At 33.7% G+C, this 25590-nt stretch overlaps 2 protein-coding genes across 3 annotated transcripts in view; one reads left to right on the top strand and one right to left on the bottom strand.

The window, feature by feature from the left end:
- Positions 1 to 25590, bottom strand: part of LOC140668705 (netrin-1) — a 184152-nt gene that overhangs the window by 26950 nt on the left and 131612 nt on the right. For both annotated transcript variants that reach the window (XM_072897951.1, XM_072897953.1), the window contains exons 3-4: positions 16833 to 16982; positions 15387 to 15482 (exon numbers count right to left, since the gene is read on the bottom strand). In XM_072897951.1, the coding sequence (XP_072754052.1) occupies positions 15387 to 15482; positions 16833 to 16982 (246 nt within the window). The remainder of the gene's footprint in view (positions 1 to 15386; positions 15483 to 16832; positions 16983 to 25590) is intronic.
- LOC140668707 (uncharacterized) overlaps positions 13547 to 25590 on the top strand; it is a 122499-nt gene continuing 110455 nt past the window's right edge. Inside the window, exon 1 of the transcript XR_012047218.1 lies at positions 13547 to 13962. The gene's annotated coding sequence lies outside the window, so the exon portion shown is untranslated. The remainder of the gene's footprint in view (positions 13963 to 25590) is intronic.

Genomic DNA, 25590 nt, shown 5'->3' with positions numbered 1-25590 from the left:
TTCGTCTTGAAGTTTCTTTTCACACTTATTGCTTAATGCGATTAGAATTTTTCTGCTACGTTTAAATAACATTCGATTACGAGTCGAATGAAATTTTTATAACTCTTGAATGATTTGACCAAATCTGTTTTTATTTTGCGTTCTCGCGACGAAATTATTCAATTATTCATTGTAAAATTTTTCATCAAGATCATATTTGTATATATAAGTTGTAGAAATTATTAATATAATTATATCAACAAACTATTTACACATTTTGAGGACACGCGTATCATAGATTGAAAACCACTGTTCTATCACAGGATTCTTATGTAGGACACGAATTAATAGAAAAAATTGTCTGTCGAGTTTCTAATCAAAAGTTTGTTTAGTATCCTTATTCTCTTTCCTTTATTCAGCTGCTCCCACGAATCGCTTTTGCTCGTTAATCTAACGCTACATTTTATAGCCTGCCGAAGGCAATTTCTCGAGCTCAGTGTAATTCGTTGAGTTTATCCGCTGTAAAGTTTCACGGAGCTTCTTCCGCCTTATTCGAGGTATCGATAGTACGATCACGGTCGTTCCGTGTCGTCATTGCTTTTATCATCGACGCTGCAACAACGAAACGATCGTTCGGCTTTAACAGTCCGCGAAAAACAGATCGATCGCATGCTCGTTCTCGACACGACGTGCTCGTCCCGACGACGAATCAAAAAGTCATTTTATATGAAAGTTATTTTCTTTCGCGTTAGCCAACAATATGTGGTCATCATTGTGTCATACTGGTTGCAGTGTAAGAGATGTACGGCAATGTACGACAGATGGACTATCCTATTGCGATCGACAAGACAACAGCTAGACATGGTTTTCCGATATTCTTGGTACGCGTTCTTTTATGTTCCATCTTTTAAATCATCAAAATGAGCGCCCGCCACTCATTAAAACATGAGATTTAGGCGATTGTGTTTTATACGAAGAATAAATTATTTAAAATTTTCTCTCTTTGAATTACAGTGGATTCACAATTAAAATTAATTTTTCCTATAGAATAAAGTATAATAGATAAAAAATAATAAAGAAAATATTATATTATTGTGTATTTATTAAATTATAAGTATTATCATATTTTTATTAGAATAATATTATCATTTTTTCAATAGTAATAATTGTAAAATATTCAACTGCATCTAATAATTATTTTAATATTATTATTGATAATAATGTATGAATTATAATAATTATAATAATTATAGTAAAAAAAAAGATTATAATATTTATTTAGAGACAATTACATTGAATTATATCTTATGAAAAAGTCTCTTGGGGTCGCCAACGCGATGAAATAGCCAAAGAATGCCTCTCGATATCAACAAGAAAAATGTCTTCTCGATATCGCTCGTAGATTAAATCGAAATGAATAATATCCAAAATTTATTCGAACGATAAATTGTGATATTAAATCTCTAGATTAAATTGCAGAATATATGTTTGCGGGAAAACAGTATCCTTAACAAGTACTCCATAAAGAATGTTAAAAGATCTTTCTATTTCTTAACATATTTATATTCTATGTGACTTGCCTTGTATAAAAAAAAATCAAAAATCAAAATTACTACGATGAAAGTATTATGCATATATAGGATCGAAGGATTTTTTATTTATTATAAATCATTTCGTGGAAGTAATAAGTTATAAAATTTCTAAATTTTAAATTTAAGATAATTTAGCTTACGTATAGGACGATTCGGATAATTATCAAATTAAATGACAGATTCGAAAAAAAGTAGTCTCGTATCTCGTTATTAAAAAAAAAAAAAAAAAAAAAAAAAAAAATACGAGTTGTTTCTACGCACTCTCTTTGCGCCGTCGAGAAGCTGGTGCTGCAATTCGCTCGAGAAATCTTATTGCACGCGCGTGCTATGTTTAGAAACATGTAAATTACGCGCAGACCGTATTCGGCCGAATGAGCCCAAGCGCTCCGAGTACTCGTACACGTATCGCGCGCGATACTGGCGTCGGGTGAGAGGAAAGCGCATCGTCGCTTTAAGGTGCATCCACGATGGAAAAGGAAGAAAACGTGGAAAGAGAACGAACCGATGTAGTGTGCAAACAGTGCTCGGGATATGTTTTCCGAAACGGAAAGACCCTCGGTGGGCATTTATCCGAGCGCACAAGCGTACGCACACGTTTACGCAGCCGTCGAGGTGTACTTAAACGCGACGCCACGGCGTTAAAATCCTAAACTTGGCAAAACATAATGGTTTGTGACGGTACTCTACATATATTTCACGACATATTTTGAAAGTTCTATACATAATTATAGCAAGTTACTATTTCCTGAATATATTGTTTTATAAAAAAAACTTATAGATATTTGTAATTAATATAATTAATATAATTAAATATAATTTATTTCTCGTTATATTTATAGAACGTTCCGCTCATATATTATAAATAAACTTATATATATATTAACATACTCTCTCGAAACAGTGAATTATATAATAATATAAATTATTATATAAAACATAATCAGAGATATTTAATATTTTGTTGATAATAAGGAGGAAAGGAGATAAAGCTAATAAAATAACATATATTGTTTAATATAAAATAAATATGTATTTATAAGCTGAATAACTAAGTATGTTATTGTTAATTTTATTCCAAATTATATTATTTAGAATTTATAAAATTTGTATTTATATTATTCAGAATTTAAAGTGTATACATATAAAACAGAAATCAAATATCGCTAAAAAAAACTAAAACATTTGAGTCAGATAAATGAATGTGATTTTAAACATTGGACAATTTGCACATGTCACATATTACCGTCTACAGTGCATTTCGAAATAGAGTATTGCAAATATTTGTGTAGCTCCCGTGATAATACTGCAATAATAGACCGTTATACAAGCTGTACACTCAAGCATAAACATTATATGTGCAATATGTTTGGCTAATATAATATTTCATGAACCGAATAGTCATATATGCTTAACTATAAATATCTCACAAGTACGTTCTAATAATATATATTATATTTAAATCAGAAGTTTAAAATATAGGGATGAAAGGCTCAAGAGACATAACGAGAGATAATTTTTAATTTAGTTATCAGTAATAAAGAGAAAGAGGGAAGAGGGAGAGAAAAGAAAAACTATAAATTCTATAAATTATTCAATATTAAATTATTAAGAATATTTTTCAATTTTTATACCTTCATAATTATTTATTACTATGACTTTCTTTTTATATTCTGTATTGTTATTTAAATAGATTATAGTTTAATAAATTTTACTTTCATTATTTTTATAAATCTTACATCTCGTTATTCCTCATATAATTTTACGATTTTTTTAATACGTTGTAATTAGCATAACTTTGCTAGTTAGGTAAATTTTAATATATCTTGAAAAGAAAAACATGAAAAAAATCTTTCCTACTTAATCTCTGAAAAAGAAACAGGATGCTAAAAAATTATCTGTCAGAAAAGCTCAAATAACTTGAGAGGAAATAATTTAAAAAATTCATATTTCCCTTCCGCGAATATCGAAATAAAATTTATATAAATGTAAACACCTAAAGTTACAAAATGTGTAAAAATAATTATTGACTAGAAGATCGGAATATAAATGAGCGTATAGACGCAAAAATTACGATATCATGCATCAACTCGACGTATCATTTCGCATTGATCGACGAGGCTCATACTTTGATAGTCATTACACGGCGAAGGAATTTACATTACAAGCAAACTAGATGTGCGAAACTACTTTGTCCGCTCGCGGTGGCACTTTTCTCGCTTGTCTACGATAACTCGCGGAAATAAACCGGATTGGTTTCACGGACGGTCTTAATGGCTGTCATTACTATGGCTGTAGCTCTTTACAGTGTTTACATCATTTTCTATTGAAGCATCGGTGTTCGGGCTCGTCGATGGGTCGTTCGATAAAACTGTATACGAGCGATACGCGCACGAAAAAAAAAGTTTAAAGCCACACGACATGTAAATATGTATATACACACGTGTACGTAATGAGCACGCGTTAAACGTACTCGACGACGACTCTCCCTCTTCCTTTCTTTCCCTTTTCCTTTTTGAAGTCGTGTTTCCTATGTCCCTTAACACCCTTTCCCCCCTTCCCGTACTTTCCTCCTTCTGCACAGGGGTGGCCCGAAAAGAGGGTTTGCACTTCCCCGAGTTATTATTATTTTCCCGCAGATATATATTCACGTGGACTCGCGCTTTAATGGCTTGACGTTTATTTCCTACCAGGGTCGGTTTTATCATGATATGAAGAAGTTTATCTCAGAAGTCACAGAAGCTTTATGTGAAATAAATAATATACATTACGCGTTAAATTTAAACAAATGCAATTCATGCAAACGTCATTAAAAATATGATTTAATAGTCTCGTAATGACAGCGTAAATGTTGGCTTTTAATGTGCATTTTAAGAGATATACGAAAAAATTGCAAACATAAAATTATCTACAGTTAACTGCGCGCGATATACACACATATATGATCGCCGACGGCTTAATTTAATAACAGGTCTTGACGAAGGTTAATTTAATAACAGGCCAGATCTCCTCCTTAGATCCACCAATGTATAATACCCAATATTACCAAATTAGAACACGTGTCATGAAATTTCATCCCTGATATTCGCTTCGAGGCTCAAAGATCTGTACTTGAGAAGCAAATGGATATAAATCTAAGGAATTAATTTGTCAAAAAAACCGTTTTTCGGGTTTTTATGAAAGACTTTTAATATGAGAATTAAATAAATTCAAAAATTTGATTAAATTAAAAATTCTATGTAAAATGACACTTTGATCTTTATTTAAACAGCATTTAGTTTAAGATATTGAATTGCTAAAAGTACAATGATTCTAACAAACATTGATTTATAAATATTAACATGTGTAAAGAATCGTATGGAGCTAAACTTGCTTACTTCTGTAATTTCTAGTCTATTTTTTTTTATCGTAAACCATTTTCTTTATTTCTCATACTGAGCTACTGCTTTCGGCTTCTCAAGATTGCGGATCCGACTCTGCTTGGTACAACGTCACAAGCGGAGAAAGAAAACTCTGGGGGCACTCGAATGCATCGCGAACATGGTTTCTGTTAAGGGTGGAATCGCCCACACGAGAGAAGGCTCTTCGCGTCGACAGTGAAACGAGATTTTTCGGCTCCACTTTTACCCGCGTACCTTCCTTTGTTCCCATGAATGCCAGTCGAGTGCTCGATGGTGGATCATAAATGTCGGGGCGAAGGAAAGGACCCTCGATTCAGGCAGATGATAAAATACAGTTCGAGATGCGATCGACTTTTCCTCGGCGCGTTCTCGATTGAGGGAGATCGAATGAAACTTCTTCGATGGAGCTCTGTTCTACATTTCGCGAATAAATAATAACGAACAATATTATGGTAAATTACTTCGTAACATTACTATATTTTGCACATGTAATGCACCATCATATCGTATAATATTTCGTTGCCTTCTTTTATTAGAATAACTTATTGTTTCATACTTTTCTAGAAATGCTACAATATATAGTATTTCGCCAGTATAATAATTAAAACTTGAATTTTGGCAGGTAGAAACAGCGAAGGTTTTATGACTCATTTTAGATATCTTCCTGACAAATAAATTGTCATAGCATAATATTGTTTTTCTAATTTCATCGTGTTAATTGGCATGGATTTAACTTGCATTGTTGCTGAAAAGATTATATCGAGTAAGAAGTTTCACGGATTCGAATAATACAGTATATCCAAGAGTATGATTAGCAGCAAGCTTGTTTATCGATTGCATTTTGTGGAAAGTTATTCGTTGATACTGTTTTTGCAAATGGTGAAATATGTATGAACGTATTTATGATAATTTCGGCTGAATAATTTAGCATAATCGCTCTTTCGATATCATCGTCGATTTGCAATTTGCATCACAACGTCTTCTTGTCGTGGCAGCGTGATTTTTGCACTGGCCAACTATTTATAATTGCACAAGAATAATATGTTGACGAATTAAAATCGAAACCGCGTATAACGCCGATTGACATCGCGAGTCAAATAATTAAGTCCTGATTTTATCAGACCGATGAACAAAGCACCGCGTAGAATGACATCTCGCATCTGTCCGCTTCGTAGAAGTAGAGTAAACCTTTCCGCGCACGTTTTTATGGTAATTTCGATTGAATAATTTATCATGATAATCACTCTTTTATCCCTATCCCGCGTTCGTGATTTGCATCAACAAGTTGCGCGAGTTGTTGGCTCGTTTAAAACTGGATTGGATAAAGATACATTGATTTCTGCATTTGAAATAATAAATCAAACGAACCAAACTAGCTCTGCGAGAACGCAAATATACATAATATACATAACAAATAGAGATGAGCTTTCGTTATAATTACTCGTATTAAAGTTTTCGTTATATCACTATTTTACTTTTCGCTAATTTATATAAATATTTCTTTTTATGTTTAGCTATTTTAATTATCTTGATAAAATTAAATTTATATATATCTATATGTTGTTACTCTTTACATTAAAATTTTATTCCAAAATATCAAGAAATGCGAATTTATTTCAATTAAAAAATAAATTAGACCAGAATTTCAATAAAACAAAATTTTATTATAAAACATCACGCATAACTGATACTTTGAAAATTTCTCTTTATTAAATAACATTTAATTATATAATTATTTATATTTAAAAAGATTATTAATTTTACTTAAAAATTAACACAATTATCTCAAGATTTTATTGTTCAAAATAGTGTATTTCTTTTTACGTAGTTCATTGAAATGGCTTATATGTTGATGAAGATAAAATCTTGGTCCATCTGAACAACTTGTTATTCGGATCAGTCTCATAGTCGCCTCTCATCTCCTGGGTACAAAGTAGAAGTCGCGGCTCGCGCGCTTTTCGCGAGACTCCCGAGGCGCGCGACGCACGCGTGGGTGCGATGCGTTGCGCTGAGCGAGAATTACGGCCCGCGCCCGTACGGTTGCATTAACATATAGATGCGATCCGTGACGCGGAATGCATACGCCGGATATGCGCGCTTACGTTACACGCGATATGATACACGCGGGACATCCGGACGGGTAGGTGGGTGGAGGAACGTTCCCGGCCGGAGGAACACGGGGGTAAGGTAGCCGAGGGCTACCACAGTTCGCCGTAATTACTGCGCTGCTTATGAATAACGGGGCGAAGGCGGACATGCGTGATTCCCGGATCCATCCTCGCGGCGGCGGAAGATTCGCGCGCGAGAGATCGTGTCCCGGTAACGAGCTCCACGAACCGACATATCCGAGGAACCGACGATCGCGTCCCGCTTTGCAGTCAACTTGCGCGATTTTGCGCCGCGTGGGTGGATCGCGTCAAGTGGATCTCCTCGGCGATGCGAGATTCTCGTCTTACACTGTAATAATATATGTAGATGCTAAGCCTGAAACACACTTACACGATTTTGGCCGGTTACTTCAGATTTTCTTCTTCGTGCATATTTTATTTTCTCGACGGTTTTGCGAAAAGTAAACTGTAGCGTTTCACTTCTCGGAAGTAGAGCACATTTTCTATCCTTATTTCGGAAAATTATTTTTCTATCGCGTCTATTCATCTTGAAATATAATAAATTTGTGGTTCGCGCCAACAGTGTAAATTCGTAAAGGTAATATATTCCCGTAATATCTTCACGCCGCGGTATCACATTTGAAATTGGCTGTTCTATAAAATGTAAACACGAAACATCGTCGATCGATCATACTAGGAGAAGCATCCCAAGTTATTCGAAGTCAAAATATACGCAAACTCTCTCTTTGAATAATATGCGTTGATGATGTTTGTCGGCTTGTACTTTAAAGTGCACTCTTGAATATACAACTGTACATATACATAATGTATAATCATAGCAATGCTGTTTTCTTGGATACCAAGTGCGCTTTACGGACAAGTTCTGATGTTTTCTGATATCCCCTTATCTCTGTTTTTATGCTCGCTGACTCGTTGAGAACGATAACATAATGCAAAGTCGTTATATCGCAATACAGACTCACTGTAGATCAACTGCGCCAGAATCGCGAAGTTAAAGTGGCGGAAATTGAAAAATAAAGAGGTAAGTCCGCTTCGCTTTACCCTCGAGTAAAGTAACGAGGTGCGTGCAAGTAGAACCGGTAATGAAGTTTGAAATCTACACACGACGAGTAAACATGAAGATTTCGAGTATGTGTGACTTCGTTCTAACGTACAATTCCGAAAATCAAGATTGACTTAATTTTAATCGTTCGTTCCTTTGAGATCTAAAACTATATGTGCGTAAATCAATTGCTAGTGGGATTTTTGACATTCCGCCAACCAACAGAGATTTAATCTAACTTTAATCTTGGCTCGTTATATCACAGATGTATCGCAGATGTTTTCTTAACCTTCGAGAATACTCGATGAAGTCGAGCTTAAGTTTTCTCCAGCCATAATTTGATTCGAGACTCCGTGATATATCCTTATTTTTTTCTACAATAAAAATTAAAATTTTTTCACATCCTTGAAATTAATTTGAAGAATAAAATGGTTTAAAGAATGTCAAAAAAATTGACATATAAATACTTTTTTCATTGACACAATCATCAACAATCGTTCTTTTACGACATCCGTTATCTATTCTTAAAACATTAGATACACAAGATTTGCGTTGACTCGTGGCGTTATCAAACCGAGAAGACTGAGATCGCGCGGGTGGAAGAGGCTGCGAGAGGAGTATTTCCAGGAGGCCTATTACGACGGATAATTTACGCGGGCTGTACCCGCGGCAGTTTCCCCGCAAGAATTTACGGCGATGGTGCCGCTCGGCGCGACACTCACCAGGTGTAAATTCGATTACGATACTACTCTCCTTCCCGCACGTCAATATTTCACTCCGGCGCGAACAGAGTAGGTGGTGGTCGCTATGTAATCTACGCGCGCGAATTATGCGTGCCGCGTAGGCGGCGAAATTTCTCTATGCGTCTCGTAAAGAAGCACGAATGCGATCGTCGCGAAATAGCGAAAAACGCGAGCGAGCACAGTCGGACTCGGCTGCGATAATTCCGCCCCGATATGTCAACTAGTTAGTTCGCGAAAGTTTCGACTGTACAAACAACTAACAAAAAGCGAGCACACATATTATCACAATCGAAACTTTATTTTAATTTATGAATCATAAAATGTTAAAGAAAAAGTTTATCGCGGATTATAAATGAGTAAATTTTTTAATTTATATTTCTTAGTTTCATCTCACTACTTGAGATGGAACAGAGATTTCTTTTCTTATACATTTGTAATTATACATATATGTATAAAATTCAATTATATCTTATTTATTTATATTAATTTTTTATACTTATAAGTATTATATATTGTATATATATTATTTCAATTATATATATATATATATATATATATATATATATATATATATATATATATATATTTATGTGTGTATAAATTCAATTTATACAAATATAAATATATATGTATATAATATTTTTTTAATTTTATAATTTAAAAGAGTTATATATATATATGTGTATGTATGTATGTATAAATTCAATTTATACAAATATAAATATATATGTATATAAATATATAAATATATATGTATATAAATATATATGTATAATATTTTTTAAAATTTTATAATTTAAAAGAGTTATTGGAAGAAATTGAATCTATATATAGAAATTATTATTTTCAGCGATTGCAATGTTTAATAATTAGTATTACAGTATCCGCGAGATGAGTCTATCTCTAGATGCGAATTTAATCGTGATCTTCCTTTTGACGCGGTGACCTTTCACTTATATTAGAAATGCAGGGAATGTCATAATCTATGTCTTGCATACGGAACACGAGTGTATAAATACACGCATTCGATACAATGACAATAGAACTCGCGAGAAACGATTATGAAGATTTTTTTCGCTTTACATGTGTTAGTTTCTCGCCTCAAAAAATTCCTCGATCTATTACAATCGCGAGACGTATTGTTAATGTGGTTTTACAAATTAAAAATCGGTATTTTATCTATATCAATATAACAATATCGCATATATTGCTGAGTGAAAACCTGCTCACTCTAATTTTTGTCACGATACATATGGTCGGTATTTGTAGCAATCATGATATCTGGGTGAATCATTTTAGAATAGCTAGTTTCAGATAACTAAATTACATTATTATAATATATGTGAGCTATTTTTTATACTTTAGTCAGCCACATTGAATCTGCTATTTCAAATTCTACATTTTTATCCCAAAGCTGTAATCAGTGATATAAGAAACCAATTTGCATGCAAATTGAACCAGTTTTTAACGGAAAAAGAAACCATTTTTCTACATAAGATCGAAAGATATTACAATGTCTCTCAGACAATATTCCTGTCAGGGACAACACTAAATTAGGAGATTAAGTTTTCTCGTTAAAACTTCAAGAGAGCAACTATATAATGCATTGGCATATTCAACACTTCCCCCAAGTATTTAGATTCTACAGCATTTTATCTGCATCAATATGAATGAATTTCAATGTTAAGTTTATACTTTGCAGACTTTATAAGATTTTCGTATCGTAATCAAATATCACGAGCGTGTCTATCAAAAAAAGATTCGCTCATGCTACTATGAAAATCGCGCGTCGTATACGCGAGAGAAAATGCGAAATAAACGGACGAACCGCAAGCGAGGGTAATTTTAATCAAGCTATTAAGGGTGACTGAGAGGCTGCGAGCGACTAGACGTACCTACTCTCCTTCATCCTTCTTGATCACTGTATATATATATATATATATATATATATATATATATATATATATATGTGTGTCTGTGTGTGTGTGTGTATAGGTGTGTGTCTGTTCTGTCTGCTAAATTAATATAGCACGCATTCCATTCTACATAGCGACGGAGCTTGTATCCAGATCATTTTCTTGCAGTCTGACTTCCGTTAAATTTACGGAAATAATACGTAGTACGTGATCACTAAACTACGCACGCGGACAGGTGACAGTATTTTGTTTCGCAAATTTGGCAATATATCTTTTAAACAATTTTTCAAATAAGAATAAATAAATCAGGCAGAAAGTTTAACTGCTGCAGTATTGCAAACTCATAATTTCACATAGTAATTTTATATTCGTGATATATAAATAACATACTGATGTAAAAAGAGAGTTTATTGGAAGAGACAAGGTAGCAATTAATTTTATATATAATGAATAATAAATTAATAAAAATTATAAAAATTATAAATTACTCACGTTATGATAGCTTTCCTGTTGCCCGATACTGCTTGAGTCTTGTTTATCTTTTATTGCTCCTTTATGGATGACATTCACTCGTGAGAACATAGTTAATAATTGCGCGCGTACTAATCACCAGAATACAACGATCGTGTAACATTTTATAAGATACTTATTAATCAACTTATTTATCAACATGTACTTTATTTTTTATCTCGATGAGACAATTACGTCACGTGCGCTATGATTCGCTCAACGTTAATGAAAAATCACACGAACAAATTCGCATAATGTTTCTTTTGTTAGTAATTAATAATATACGCATGCATTTTGCGATAATTTACTATTGCGGGAATTGATAATCGTTAATTGTAATAATTGTAGAGAATGATCGCGTTTGGTATCTCTTAGTACTTGTCGCGATTGTAAAATTCGAAAGATAATATGACATGTACGTCCTTCTCGTTCGGCTCTCACAACACAAATGGCAATGAAATGATCGTGTATACGACCTCAGTGATACGACGCTATGTGACGTCACAAGAATTCGGCGGCGTATAGATATATAGGTATATTGTATACTCGCTCACCTTCATTCCCACGGCAACACTCGAGTGGAAATGTAACGCCGTAAGACGTTCCGTGTGTCGTCGTATATGTATAATCTCGCGAAAAAAGTACGATCGCGCAATATTTTACAGAATGCTTATTAATCACATCGACATGCACTTTATTTTATATCGCGACGAGACAATTACGTCACGTGCGCTACGATTCGCTCAACGCTAACGAAAAATCACCCGTCCGAATTCGCATAATTTTTACTATTAATGAATAATATACGCATGCATTTTGCGATAATTTACTATTGCGGGAATTGATAATCGTTAATTGTAATAATTGTAGAGAATGATCGCGTTTGGTATCTCTTAGTACTTGTCGCGATTGTAAAATTCGAAAGATAATATGACATGTACGTCCTTCTCGTTCGGCTCTCACAACACAAATGGCAATGAAATGATCGTGTATACGACCTCAGTGATACGACGCTATGTGACGTCACAAGAATTCGGCGGCGTATAGATATATAGGTATATTGTATACTCGCTCACCTTCATTCGCACGGCAACACTCGAGTGGAAATGTAACGCCGTAAGACGTTCCGTGTGTCGTCGTATATGTATAATCTCGCGAAAAAAGTACGATCGCGCAATATTTTACAGAATGCTTATTAATCACATCGACATGCACTTTATTTTATATCGCGACGAGACAATTACGTCACGTGCGCTACGATTCGCTCAACGCTAACGAAAAATCACCCGTCCGAATTCGCATAATTTTTACTATTAATGAATAATATACGCATGCATTTTGCGATAATTTACTATTGCGGGAATTGATAATCGTTAATTGTAATAATTGTAGAGAATGATCGCGTTTGGTATCTCTTAGTACTTGTCGCGATTGTAAAATTCGAAAGATAATATGACATGTACGTTTTTCTCGTTCGGCTCTCACAACACAAATGGCAATGAAATGATCGTGTATACGACCTCAGTGATACGACGATATGTGACGTCACAAGAATTCGGCGGCGTATAGATATATAGGTATATTGTTTACTCGCTCACCTTCATTCGCACGGCGACACTCGAGTGGAAATGTAACGCCGTAAGACGTTCCGTGTGTCGTCGTATATATATAATCTCGCGAAAAAAGTACGATCGCGCAATATTTTACAGAATACTTATTAATCACATCGACATACGCTTTATTTTATATCGCGACGAGACAATTACGTCACGTGCGCTACGATTCGCTCAATGCTAACGAAAAATCACCCGTCCGAATTCGCATAATTTTTACTATTAATGAATAATATACGCATGCATTTTGCGATAATTTACTATTGCGGGAATTGATAATCGTTAATTGTAATATTTGTAGAGAATGATCGCGTTTGGTATCTCTTAGTACTTGTCGCGATTGTAATTGGAAAGGTAATATGATATATGAAAGATAATATGATACATGTACAACGTCCTTCGCGTTTGACTCTCACTACGCATATGGTAATGAAATGATCGTGTATACGATCTAAGTAATACGACAGTATATAACGTCACAAGAATTCGGCGGCATATAGAGGCGTAGGTATTGTTTGTACTCGGTCACTTTGTTTTTATTCGCACGGCGACACTCGAGTGGAAAGGTAACGAGGTAGGACGTTCCGTGTGTCATATATTATCTCGCGAAGAAAGATCACGACGGATATTGAGAGATATCAAACGCAATTATTATTTAAAATTATTACAATTAACAATTATCCATCGCGATTAATCAATTTCTGCAATTATCACGTTTTATTTAAGCGTAAAATGTATGCGCATATTATTCTTAAAGATAGCATAGAGTTAATTTGATGGCATGAATTTTCAATTGAGCATATCATAACTCCATATAACGTAATTTTCACGTTTTTTCGCAATAAAATACAATACATATCATGTGAAATTAATATCATGTAAATGTTCTACAAAGTACCGCGCAATTATTATTTTAATGCATATATTATCGTAATTAAGCGTGTTTTCGCGAGTGAGTGCCACGAAGGAGCAGCAAAAGATAGAAAGAGAAAAAAAGGAGATCCAAAAAAGAATCGGACAACGATGGAGCTAATTATGAGGTTAGCTATTTATAATTTTGTTGATTTATTATTTATAAAAAATTAATTGCTCGTTTATCTTTGTAGTATAAATTTCTTTATCGATAAAAATTTTTTCTCGAACAAATACTTTATAATCTAGGATAAAATATCATAAAAGTATTTTGCTAATTTTATATTTATTTTTTAATTTCTCTTTACACTTTCTTGGAAAATTTTAACATTGCAAAATTGATACAAACGTAAGATGTCAACGCGTCGAGAACAGATATTTATACATTTAAAGAGCATTTGAACAGAAGAGATTTTAAAGCAATAATAAGCTTCTGAGTCATTAATTATTTATAATAATGCTCTCAATTATGTATAGACAGATATCGCATAAGATATAAATTCCTTTTGTTCAAACTTATCTAAAAAAATTTGTACGAACTAATTCCAAAATACTTCTCAATCTATATGTTTTTTTTTTGATAATATTATGAGATAATCTATTTTATCTTGACATTTATTTTCTTCAATTACGTTTCAATATCTCCATATAATAAAAAGATCTTGCTGTGAAAATTACTTGGAAGATCATTATACGCGTTCGTACTCATCTCACACTTATAAGCTAAGTGTATGCAGCTGTTTAACTCTCGTCTCGCGTTCATATTGAATCTTCGTGCAAGACAAATGTAACTCAGAATCGGACGGGGACATTTAGTGCTGAATACGTGACATCAGAATACCGACCTATGCTAACATTGCTTGTCTCTCGAAGCTCGAGATGTTGTTCCTCTCCTCCCTCTTTTACCTCATCAATTCATTCTATCTCTTTACGTTCCACTCGCCAGCGATTTTTACATCGCCCAGTGTGTCACCAGCGGAGACTTCGACGCGGCGTCGTAAAGTAATGCTCGGAATGTTAAGTAGTTCGGCCGAAGGATAATATCTCGCGCAAGCGAGCAAGTGTTAAAAGTGCATATACATATATTGAATGAATAAACAATGAACAATTAAAATGTGGAAGATACGCGCGAAATAGACTTAACAATTTTTGACAGGTTTTAGTTCCTGTTTTTTTTTTAAAGGAAATTATCTATTATTAAAAAAAATGATATTTGATGAAAAATAATGCAAAAATTGTTTCGAAGAACGCTTCTGTGAAAGAAATTTTCTCTTACAATTTTACATATGCAATTTAGTTAAATATGATTAATACTTGATAAAAAATATAGTGATTTGTGTCCCACTTTACGCAATTAGATTTAATTAAGCTTGCAGATGATATACAATGAACATCTAATTTAGTCTAATCTGCTCAAATGCGAATGTCAATAAGCGAGTGGAAACGAAGTAAACAATGAACATGAATACGAACGTCTGAAGATTCGTTGCTCGGTTCATTGTTCATTTGCTCAATGTATACGCACCTTTGAATTTACTTTGCACTTACTTACCGGTTCGTCCGTCATATCCGCGCTCGTCGTCGTCGTCTTCGTGTTCGCCGCTTTCCTCGCCAGCCGTGCCTTGCGTCTGCACGACTCTGGGTATCTCTGTAAGAATACAAGATAAATGAAGGATATGCGAAAGTCTGGATAAGGGATAAGTCTGGTTGAATTAATTTAGCAAGCGTTTGTGTTAAGAGACTTCTGCGCTCGAATCAACAATTATTTCTTGTGCAGGGAAATTATGATCTTTTCATCCTCTCGAATAAAAATTAAGAATGTTATTTTTCAAGTTTTCTTTCTACAATATATATTTAAAATGAAGAGCAAGTTCCCATTCTGTATTTGTTATTTAAATTCACGGCAATTTTATTTTTGTATCATGAAATTTTAGAGAATTAATCGAGAACGCAACAATGTCGTTTTCTTCTTGCATTATTAAATTTTCCTTTGTATTATATTTATCGTATCATATCAGTTTTATCTTTCACGTGTGAAAATTAAAATTTGCAAAGCTAAACACGATACATTCAGAGGTAGACAACCTTTCGTGAAACCCTCATTCCTGATTAAAACTCGAAATGAAACTACAAAACCGCCCGTCACGGTAGAAACGGAGGATAAGCTATGGTTCGGTGCTTTCGTATACAAGTTTTCGCAAATTTCGCCTAATTGGACAAGCGTGAGGAGATGGCACGTCGAGATCGTCGCGTGTTCTTCTCGATCGATCGATCGATCATTCTCGAAAGCAGTACGAGTGTGGTCGAACGGTTTCAGTGTCTTTTTTCTGTCAATTTCTTCTCGCCACCCTGGTAGCAGGCCGAAAGATCAATCGCAAAATCGACTTTTTGCATTCTCTTCCTGGCCAAACAATTTTTTACACTTTTTAATGCGGCGTGTACGCAAATATATCGATAATGAGATATATCGAATTGACAGAAAAACCTGTGTGTAATATTTATTTTCATTCTATTTTGCCCTATTATCTACCCTTATTAATCAGTTATACTAAAGAGTTTCGTTTCCGTCTAAATAAATAAAATAAATAAATTTTTGATTTTTTCATATAATTGATCAGTAAATTTTTTGCACGCTCTAAATCTATTTCAAGCATTACTTTTAAGTAAAAAAACTTCAAAAACTATTTCGGAGAGGTAGTAAATGTAAGAAATCTGTTTCCGCCTAAGACGAACACGTTCTCTTTAAATACTCTCTTAAAATTCATCTAAATTTATCACATATCCTCATCTCTTGCCGCGAGATACGGAATTTCTTGTATTCTCTATTTCTAAGTATCATCTTTCTCGTTGTACCGACGTTCTTGGCAACTCGCATAAAACGCTTGTGGCCCGAGGGGGGCAACGAGCGCCGGCGGAAACGAAATCGAAATAAAAGATAAATGCGGCAATAAAACCCGGGTATCAAGCATGGTGAATGCATGCGTAGGCGTGTACTTACTGATGCAAGGCGCAATATGCGATCTGCTCTGTTGGTAGCCCCTGGCGCATCTGTTGCAAGTAATACCGGTTACACCGTCTTTACAAGGACACTGGCCGCTGCTCTGGTTACAGGTCTTTCCAGAAGCTCCGATCGGATGGCAGTCACATGCTATAACAAGATAAACGAGCCAAGATTAACGGAGTGTGAATTTATTCAAATGCATTTTTGAGAAAATTGAAAATAAACATACTTAAAAGATTATAGTCTTCAATTTTATTTTTTTTAAATTTTATTATATATTATATATTATTTTCTTGTAATGTATTATTACATTATTACAATATATTCGTTTTTAACTTAGCTTTTGTTACATTTACATGATTGGAAAGAACGTATAGTGACATATTATACAAGGAGACTAAAAATAGAATGACTAATCGATGAAAATTTTACGTCAAAGTGCCGGAAACGAAGAGAAAGAGAGCTTTAATCAAGTTGACTGTGTCAGATCTAATCGCATCAACTCGCTCGCATTAGCGCCTAGTGTTCGAGCTTACTGTCAACTATATATCTTGTTATATTATATTGCTATCCTTCGAGAAACGCTTGTTCTATTAAGAAACGATGTAGGTAAATGACCCGGAAAATGATGGAGATAGTCGAACAGACGTGACGATTCGCTACCTGAAATTAAGATAAAGCGCGGATCAAACTTACATGGCGTTTAGAAAAAGGGCCTAGGTTATTGACCGCGCATCTTAAACGAAAGATCTTAAGCTTGATAAAAGCGATTTATCCTCCTATGTAAATCGGATAAAACGCGAAGAGTATACTAAAACATCGTAAACACGTTTAATTATTGACAAATTCAAAAAATAAGTAAGTTTATCGGTCGTAATTAATTATAGAAATTTAACGAATAATTTTTACGAGATAACATTTAAGAATTTAAAGTCGAATCATCGAAGTATACTACAATATTTAACTTATATTTAGTATTTTATCTGATATCTCGTTTAAATGGAAAGTTTATATATTATGTCAGATAATAAAATATAAAGAAATTCGTAATCAAAAAATAAACTAAATGTAATAAATTAATAAAATTACGTATATAAAATTAGGCATTTTTATCAGGTTAGATTTAAATAAATTTTTAATTAATTTGAAATAATTAATTTTATTTCAATAATAAAAATGTTGAGAAAGTAATATAATAAATTTTAGATTGAATATTATAATTTATACAGGATATTATATGTTATGTATAATTTAAAATAAAAAAAAATATTTCAAAAATTAAATTCCAGAGAGGTACATAATAAAAAAACTTTAGCTTTGTATTTAATTTTATATAAATAGGTTTATAAAATTAATTTTATAACATTCTTTTCATTTGAGATTTTTTTATACAAAAATATTGCAACGTTAAAAAATTGCATAAAATAATGCGTTAAAATTGTCTGTAAGGGAAATAAAATCGTCAACAAGTCTGTCATATATTGAACATTAATTTAATCGAAGTGGCACACATCCTGCACACATAATGTGTTATATATCGTATACAATAAAGGGGAGCTTAGCATTGAGATGAATGCATTCCAGCCTTATCCTAATTTTATGCAGCCTAATCTTGCGTAAGGGACGTATACGCGAGGCATTAAAGGGCCCCTCGCAACTTACGAAGGGGGTCCTCGTAGGTCATTCCGAGAGATTTATGAAATCAATCAGGCGCGCCTCAACGAATGAATCGCCATCAAGGCATGTCTCCGAGAAAGCTTAAATCTCCCTTGAGAATTCGTTGATGAGAAAGATTGGAAATGAAGAGAAAAGAAAATAATAAATACTCGCACGACTACATGTTTTTAGTTTACATCATACATCATATTTTGCGTAGTTAGATGAATAAACAACATTTATTTCGTGCATTTATCTCTTCCAGTAGACATTTTTTGATAAATGAGAACTGTCAAAATTTTTCTTTCAATTCATATTAAACGCTTGTCGAAAACTGAAGGCCGTTGAAAGTGTTAGTTATTATATTTTAGGCACAGTAGATAACATCCAGAAAATTACAGAACAAAAGGGAAGCAATAAATAAAATTGATTTACTATTGCTCTTTGACGGTAACAGGTGTTGCATGAATACTGCAGTAATGACAGCTTCTCAATCTCCGTATGTTTTTTTATGCGTCAATCATCATAAAACGCAAATAACTCGTGAGGATGAAAAACAACATAGAATCACGGTGCAAGTTATCATAATTATGCAAACATTAACATACCGTCTCTCGAGGCTCGCGCGTCACCGGTAACAATTTACTACCAATGATCGCAACAAAATTGCGTTCATCGTAAAATAATAACTCAACTGATTTACGATAGCCGTGTGTAATCAGTTGTACCATGTGTGTCGCGAGTATCCCTCTCATAAATTGCGTCGCGTTGATAACACAGGGCAATGAAAAACTTATGTCGCGCATGAAGGGTCAAAATTAAAAGCAACACGCGCAAAAATAAATCCCGCTCTTTAACAATGTATAATGATTGAAAGGTAAATATTTAAAAAAATAATTATTTTGACAAAGTTACAAAATTTATCAGAATATTTATAGAGAAAAATAGCTTATTGTTACAGCTTTTCTCTAATGAAATAATTTTATTGAAATGATACAAATCTTGCAGTATTGTATCTATTTTATTTTTATGGTCGATAAATGACGAATGTCTAAAGTACATACATTTCTTAAATTAAAAGGAATCCGATTAGATAGTTTATCAAATAGAATTATATATAATTCCCGCGATTTTTAATTATCTTCCGTTGAAATTCCCCGATTAATTTGCGAATTAATTAAATAAAACGATCTCTGTATCCTTTAAAGCTGATGAGTAACTATGGAACAAAGTTAATTCTTACTTTATCCTGTTTTGCCACCCTCCCCCGTCGAGAGCTAATTGTATCGTGCGCGAAGCGACGCTTATAAATTTCCGTTCCCGGCATAAATTACCATCTGCTCCGCGGGGCGGTGCCCGAATATTAACGGGGGACGCGATTCACATAATTCTTAATCGTCGACACTGTCGTCGACTGGCACATTGATGCGAATCGTCGGGATCGCCGCTCGTTCATTCTCGAACGAATCAGTTGCTAGCACTTGAATCCACGGTGCGCAGAATAAAAATACAATCAATTAAAATACTTCTAAGGATGTGTGTATCTTTGTGTGATTAACGTCTGGATAAAATGCGTACTTATGGCTGATTTTAATAAACTTAATATATGGGGATTTTACACTTGCATGTTTTTTTCGAATACATATATTGAATGATCATATGTAATCAATTTATTGCATTAATCAATTCAAACGCACTTATGTAGATGTATATTATCATTCGTTTAAACTGATCGAAGACTGTGATATTTTCAAACTTGTTTATAAATGTTTTAAATTTCCACATACATAAAATTATATATAAAAGCATATGTATGTCGCGCATTGTAAAAATTGTAGAATTCTTACAATTTAATCGAGACTGATCTACTCGTTATCTACCAGGATCATTTAGCAGCATTTAACTCGGATTGCGCGACGAATGTTTTAAGTTAAGCGCGGACGTGCGCGAGCCAGTTCGATCGACGGTGCAAATTGCAATTGCACGGACGTGTGTCGCGTGAGAGGTCACGACACACGTCTTATTGGTCACGCGGCATTTAGAAACGTCATAAACAGTGATTAGAGGCAGACTCACGGCGGCGCGTGGTTCAAGGATTTCTTGTGTTGCGACGAGACCGCCAACGGCTGATATGAATTGCCGCTGTCTCTGACCGTTGTTGGGGAAATGACGTTTAACTTTCGACACCTAAATCGCCGTAACGGTAATTTCGTACCGGCGCGACTTGTCTCCGTGGACAAGGAGTCGTTCGTTCCCTCATTACCGGTACTTTCGTTATCCATAAATTCGTTATGCAATTCCTCTCGCCCGAGAAAGAGAGAGAGAGAGAGAGAGAACGGATGCTAAAGACCAAAATGGCGATTGCGTGTCAAGACGCGACGTGGAATTACTCGAGAATTCTAAGGTATTGCAATCGATTGGATCATTGTTATTACAACGCTATTATGTGGCACATTTAAAAAAAAAAAAAACGACCTATCGAGAAAAATTAGCCCTTTCCTTTTTATCGTTATTTCAAAATCGGAGAAAAGAGGAGAAAAGGTGTGACTTAATATAAAAGTTTAGAATTTTTTGAAAATCTCTTACAGCAATATAGCATAAAGTAGATTTTTCAGATAAAGAATTTAGAGTTGAGAAGAATTTTGTAGTTGAACACATTACATACCTACATAGTTAAGATATTCAGAAAATATTCGACAAAGTAATTTTTTTACAAGAGAAATATTTAGTAAGATCCCCTTTTTTTCCCTAACAATAAATATTTCTAATAATATTCCTATATAATATAATAATAATATACTCTTAATAATAAAACAACCCGTCAAGTTATATCTATAAAAAAATTTAGAATGACGAAAAAAGAAAAAGAATTATAGGAAAATTTGTCTCCTGAGATATTTTGTACAATATGTAAACCTCGCATTAAATTATCAACGGGATTATGATTCCCTTCGGCTACCCTTCACTATCACGCAAATGTTGTCTTATATCTCAGCCGCTATCTCTTGGCACACTTCTTCAGATTAAAACGTTAAGAAGCCAGTTCTTTTGTCTCCTATCTTTCGTTCATTGGTAGGATCTAAACTGGAAAAGGGCGTATTCGATTCCATGGTAAAATCCGTTAAGCGAAGTAAGAGGAAAACGATTATGATGTTCATGTACACAATATGTCTTCTTTAGCTTTAAATAGTGTATTTTAGTGATACTACGTTATTCGATTACCGGGCAAATCGAAAACAGAAATTGTCGGATTATCGCACTAACGATACAGAAGTCGAAAGCGGGTTGGTTTTCACGCGAAACTTAATCCAGGATTAGGAGCAGTCTATTCAGGATAGCTTGTCAACTAGAACCGTTTTCTCGTTAGTTATTACGTCGCCGTAAGACCCTTGCTTGCCTGTTGTCAACACACTTTATTGCGAGTAACGGTTCATATTATTGCCAAGTACCTAGGAAATTGTTCTGCTATACCTACATAGTCTAATAATTATTTAATTATAGAGTTCTCTCTCTTTCTCTCTCTCTTTCTTTAAACAATAATTTTAATGTTTTTGTCGCTTTAACGTCAAAATTAACTTACATTGATAAATACTATGCACAACACGAAATTTTGTTTTTTTCTTTGTTAAAATATTGAAAATTGAGCATGGCAGGTATTGAGAAAAAAAGTGATATCATTTTAATTTCGTTTGTGATCGATGCAGCAAACCTATTCGGAATACCGGTTCACGTTTCTCGCATACATAGTAGTTAGAACAGGCTAATATTCAGATAGGTTTTCCCGAAGTCGAGAGAATGATTGGCGCGCAAAAGCATTGTAACTCAACATTTACAGTGCAAATGAACATACTGACGTGTCACTTAGTGCCAACTAATATAAATATTCCGAGATGGAGACACCCACGTGTGGTAAGAGAAAATATGCGCGTAGCTCGTAAATCACGACTATTTTACATTTTACTCACGTGGCAATGCGCAGGACCGATTTTGGAAACTATTAACTTTAACAGCTCGATCTCAGTCTCGTGCGGCCGTTCCGCAACGGAGAAATCGAGGCCCGCGATCTCTAATGGTTCTATTTGTTATAACCGTACGGTAATAGTGCGTCGTCTGATACGGTCGACGCTTACCGTTGTACCTATTATGCGTCAACATTAGTCTCACGTTACTTCCTGCCGTCTATTAATATCTTTTTATGTAGGAATTTAAGATCATGTTTAGTATGCGTGTTGTATTCTAAGAGTTTGCTTTTTTTTATGACCGGATGATGGATTCCGCACTCACTACACACAATATAAGTTTTGTAATATTTGCAAAGATTTATTAAATATTCATTTTCTAATTAGATATTTTTAACCTTTTAAATAAAATCGTTACGTTATTATTGAAAAACAATGAATTATTTACACTGATAAGCTCAATTTTAAGTATAACACTACAAATTAGTGAAATATAACTGAAAAAATTAATTAGTACTAGTGGTTTTTCCTAAAAAAAAAAATAATCCAAAATAACTAAGAAAAACTTTTAAAAATTACATCTTAAAAATATACATAATACTATTAATATTTTTATATATGAATTGCGTGAAATCTTACTATCAATGAAATAAGACGGATAAATAAAGTGTGTTTTTTTAAAATGAAAATCAATAAAATACTCACTGAGCTTCAATAAATCTTGTCACTTTAATCAGTGACATTTTCATTAATTCAATTTAAAAGAATAGTCAAAGTACATAGTAATTTGTTTTATAAAAATTTTATAGAAAATTTAGCAAAATATTATTTTGAAATTTACAAATATTTTACAAGTTATAACGCTTATTTCATTAATATAATCACAGCTTTTAAATCTACGGATATCTCCATTTAACGTTAATCGACATATAAACATTTTTAATTTTTTCGAAAGATAACGCAACAATTTTAAGTGCTATTCGCACATTTCGCGTCGAAAGCTTCCCGTATTTTCCTTCATTTCTGTTTTTTTGCTGTGTAATTTTCTCGCCGCTCTCCAGCGAGATAGAACTGGTCGGATCACAGGTACGTAACCATTCGCTAAAATGATGCTTCTCAGAGAGACGCGAGCACGCTCGCCAGCTCTTCAAGTCATCCCGCTCCTCAAGTTCGTCGTTCCCTCTTCTCGCGATTAGCATACCGATGTTCTGGGAAATACTAGAAGGGTTATCTCGACTCTGTCCGCAAATTTTAATAGTGATGTTATTTTAACCGGTGAAATTTTCGTTGACGCATCAATATGTTCGTATGTGAAGTTACTTTTGATCTGTCTTGGCGATAAATAAGTGAGATTAGCTCTCGAGAAAATTAGCATATACGATTGACAATTAATAGATTTAACACATTTATTCAAGATAATCATTCTATAGCAGAGTGTGATTTAAGAAAAAAATTATACGCATAAAAAGTGTCACTATAAAAAATAATATAAAAATAATCAGCTGTGTGTTTATAAGATATACTGAAAATGTTTTCTATTATTAAAGTTTGTCGGAAATTTACTTGAAAGTATTTTTAATAATCCTTAATATTTTTATTATATGCAGTATTAAAATAAATACAATCTACAATCATAATTATATGTATGTTAAACTTGCATTTAATAATATTTGTTTAGAAGAGGGAATCAAAACTCGTATCATCCAATAAATCTATAAAAATACAGTAAGGAAAGCGTGCTGTTATGTTAATAATAACTGAAATAAAAATATAATAATTAAATTGTGTAACACTTTAAGAAATCATCAATTGCTATAAAATCACTCTTTCACATCATTTATCGTAACGTCTTGCGTTTCCGGCTCGGCTCAGGGTTCTCTCCTATTGACGCCATTGGAAGCGTGAACCGGTCTGTTCGACAGCGCCTTTAAGATTAATCCGTTTCGCGGAAGTGCAAATGGTCCGGTCGTGCTTCCACTATCAAGGCTATGGATTTAGTTCTGTGGTACCTTCGTCTTCCATGCCAGGATTCTCTCGTCCAAGGCGCAACATATGCTTAAGCGGTCTTTTCTTTTATTTTTCTTAGTAATACGATAACACTAATAACTTGGCTCGGCTACGTTTAATGATAATAAGAAAAGACAAGTTTAAAAGTTTCTAATAACATTTAAATTTCGATATAAATTAGATGGAATTTAAATAGGATGGGAAAGAAAGATATAACGAAATTTTTATAATAAAACATATTTAAAGCTATATACATAAATAATTTATGTCTCATTGTTATTATTATTGCTTGAATATTTTCTTGAGGAGAATGTTTAATAAATAAAACTTTTCGCAAACTGAAATGATATATTAAAATATACATTCTTTTTTCTTTTTCTTTTTAATTCAGCACGATAAATTATTACAACTGTTTAATATGTTAATTAAAAAATTTTAAAATTACGCGTATAACTGCATAAAAATTAAATTGAGAAAAATAAAATAAAAAAAAGGAAAAATATAATAATGAAAAATAATAAATAGAGGAAAAATACGTTTTCGTTTTTTGATCTCTAAATATCTAATATGAGTTTTGATTTTCACAGATCATGAATTTAAGTAAAAGTTGATAAAGATTTTTGTGTAGGATTATTCTTCCATCATCCTATTCGCGATGTTCTCAGATGATACGTTTACTAACGCAGATTTATGCAGCTTACTTCGAGATACCCGTCTGGGCGATTTAGTCGATAAGTTGCGAGAAGCTCGGCTTTACATTAGGAGCTTAAATCGCGTAAGAGCGGCGCGATCGCTCGTCGGTTAGTGATAATCTCCTTTAGATTAAATCCATCGATGGCAGCGTGAATAGTCGTCTCGCGTTCCTCTTTTGGAGAGGATTCTTCTTATCGTACCAGACACTTCGCTTTCACAAACAACATCTCGAAGACCTTGAACGGTTGTCCCTCGTCTCTCTTGATACCGTGTTATCGTCACGTCGATCGATCGATCGGTGCGTGAATGATTGTACATGAACGACGCATTCTTGGATAGTCTCTCGTCTTAAAATGTAGTTACAAGTGATTTTGACTCGCCACGTTTGGACTGAGTAATGAGTCAAGGTCAATGACGTTGGAAAATTTTCTTTCAGCATT

Source organism: Anoplolepis gracilipes, chromosome 8 (genome assembly GCF_047496725.1).
Source record: "Anoplolepis gracilipes chromosome 8, ASM4749672v1, whole genome shotgun sequence".
NCBI lineage: Eukaryota > Metazoa > Arthropoda > Insecta > Hymenoptera > Formicidae > Anoplolepis > Anoplolepis gracilipes.
This window is presented reverse-complemented; position numbering and strand designations above follow the sequence as displayed.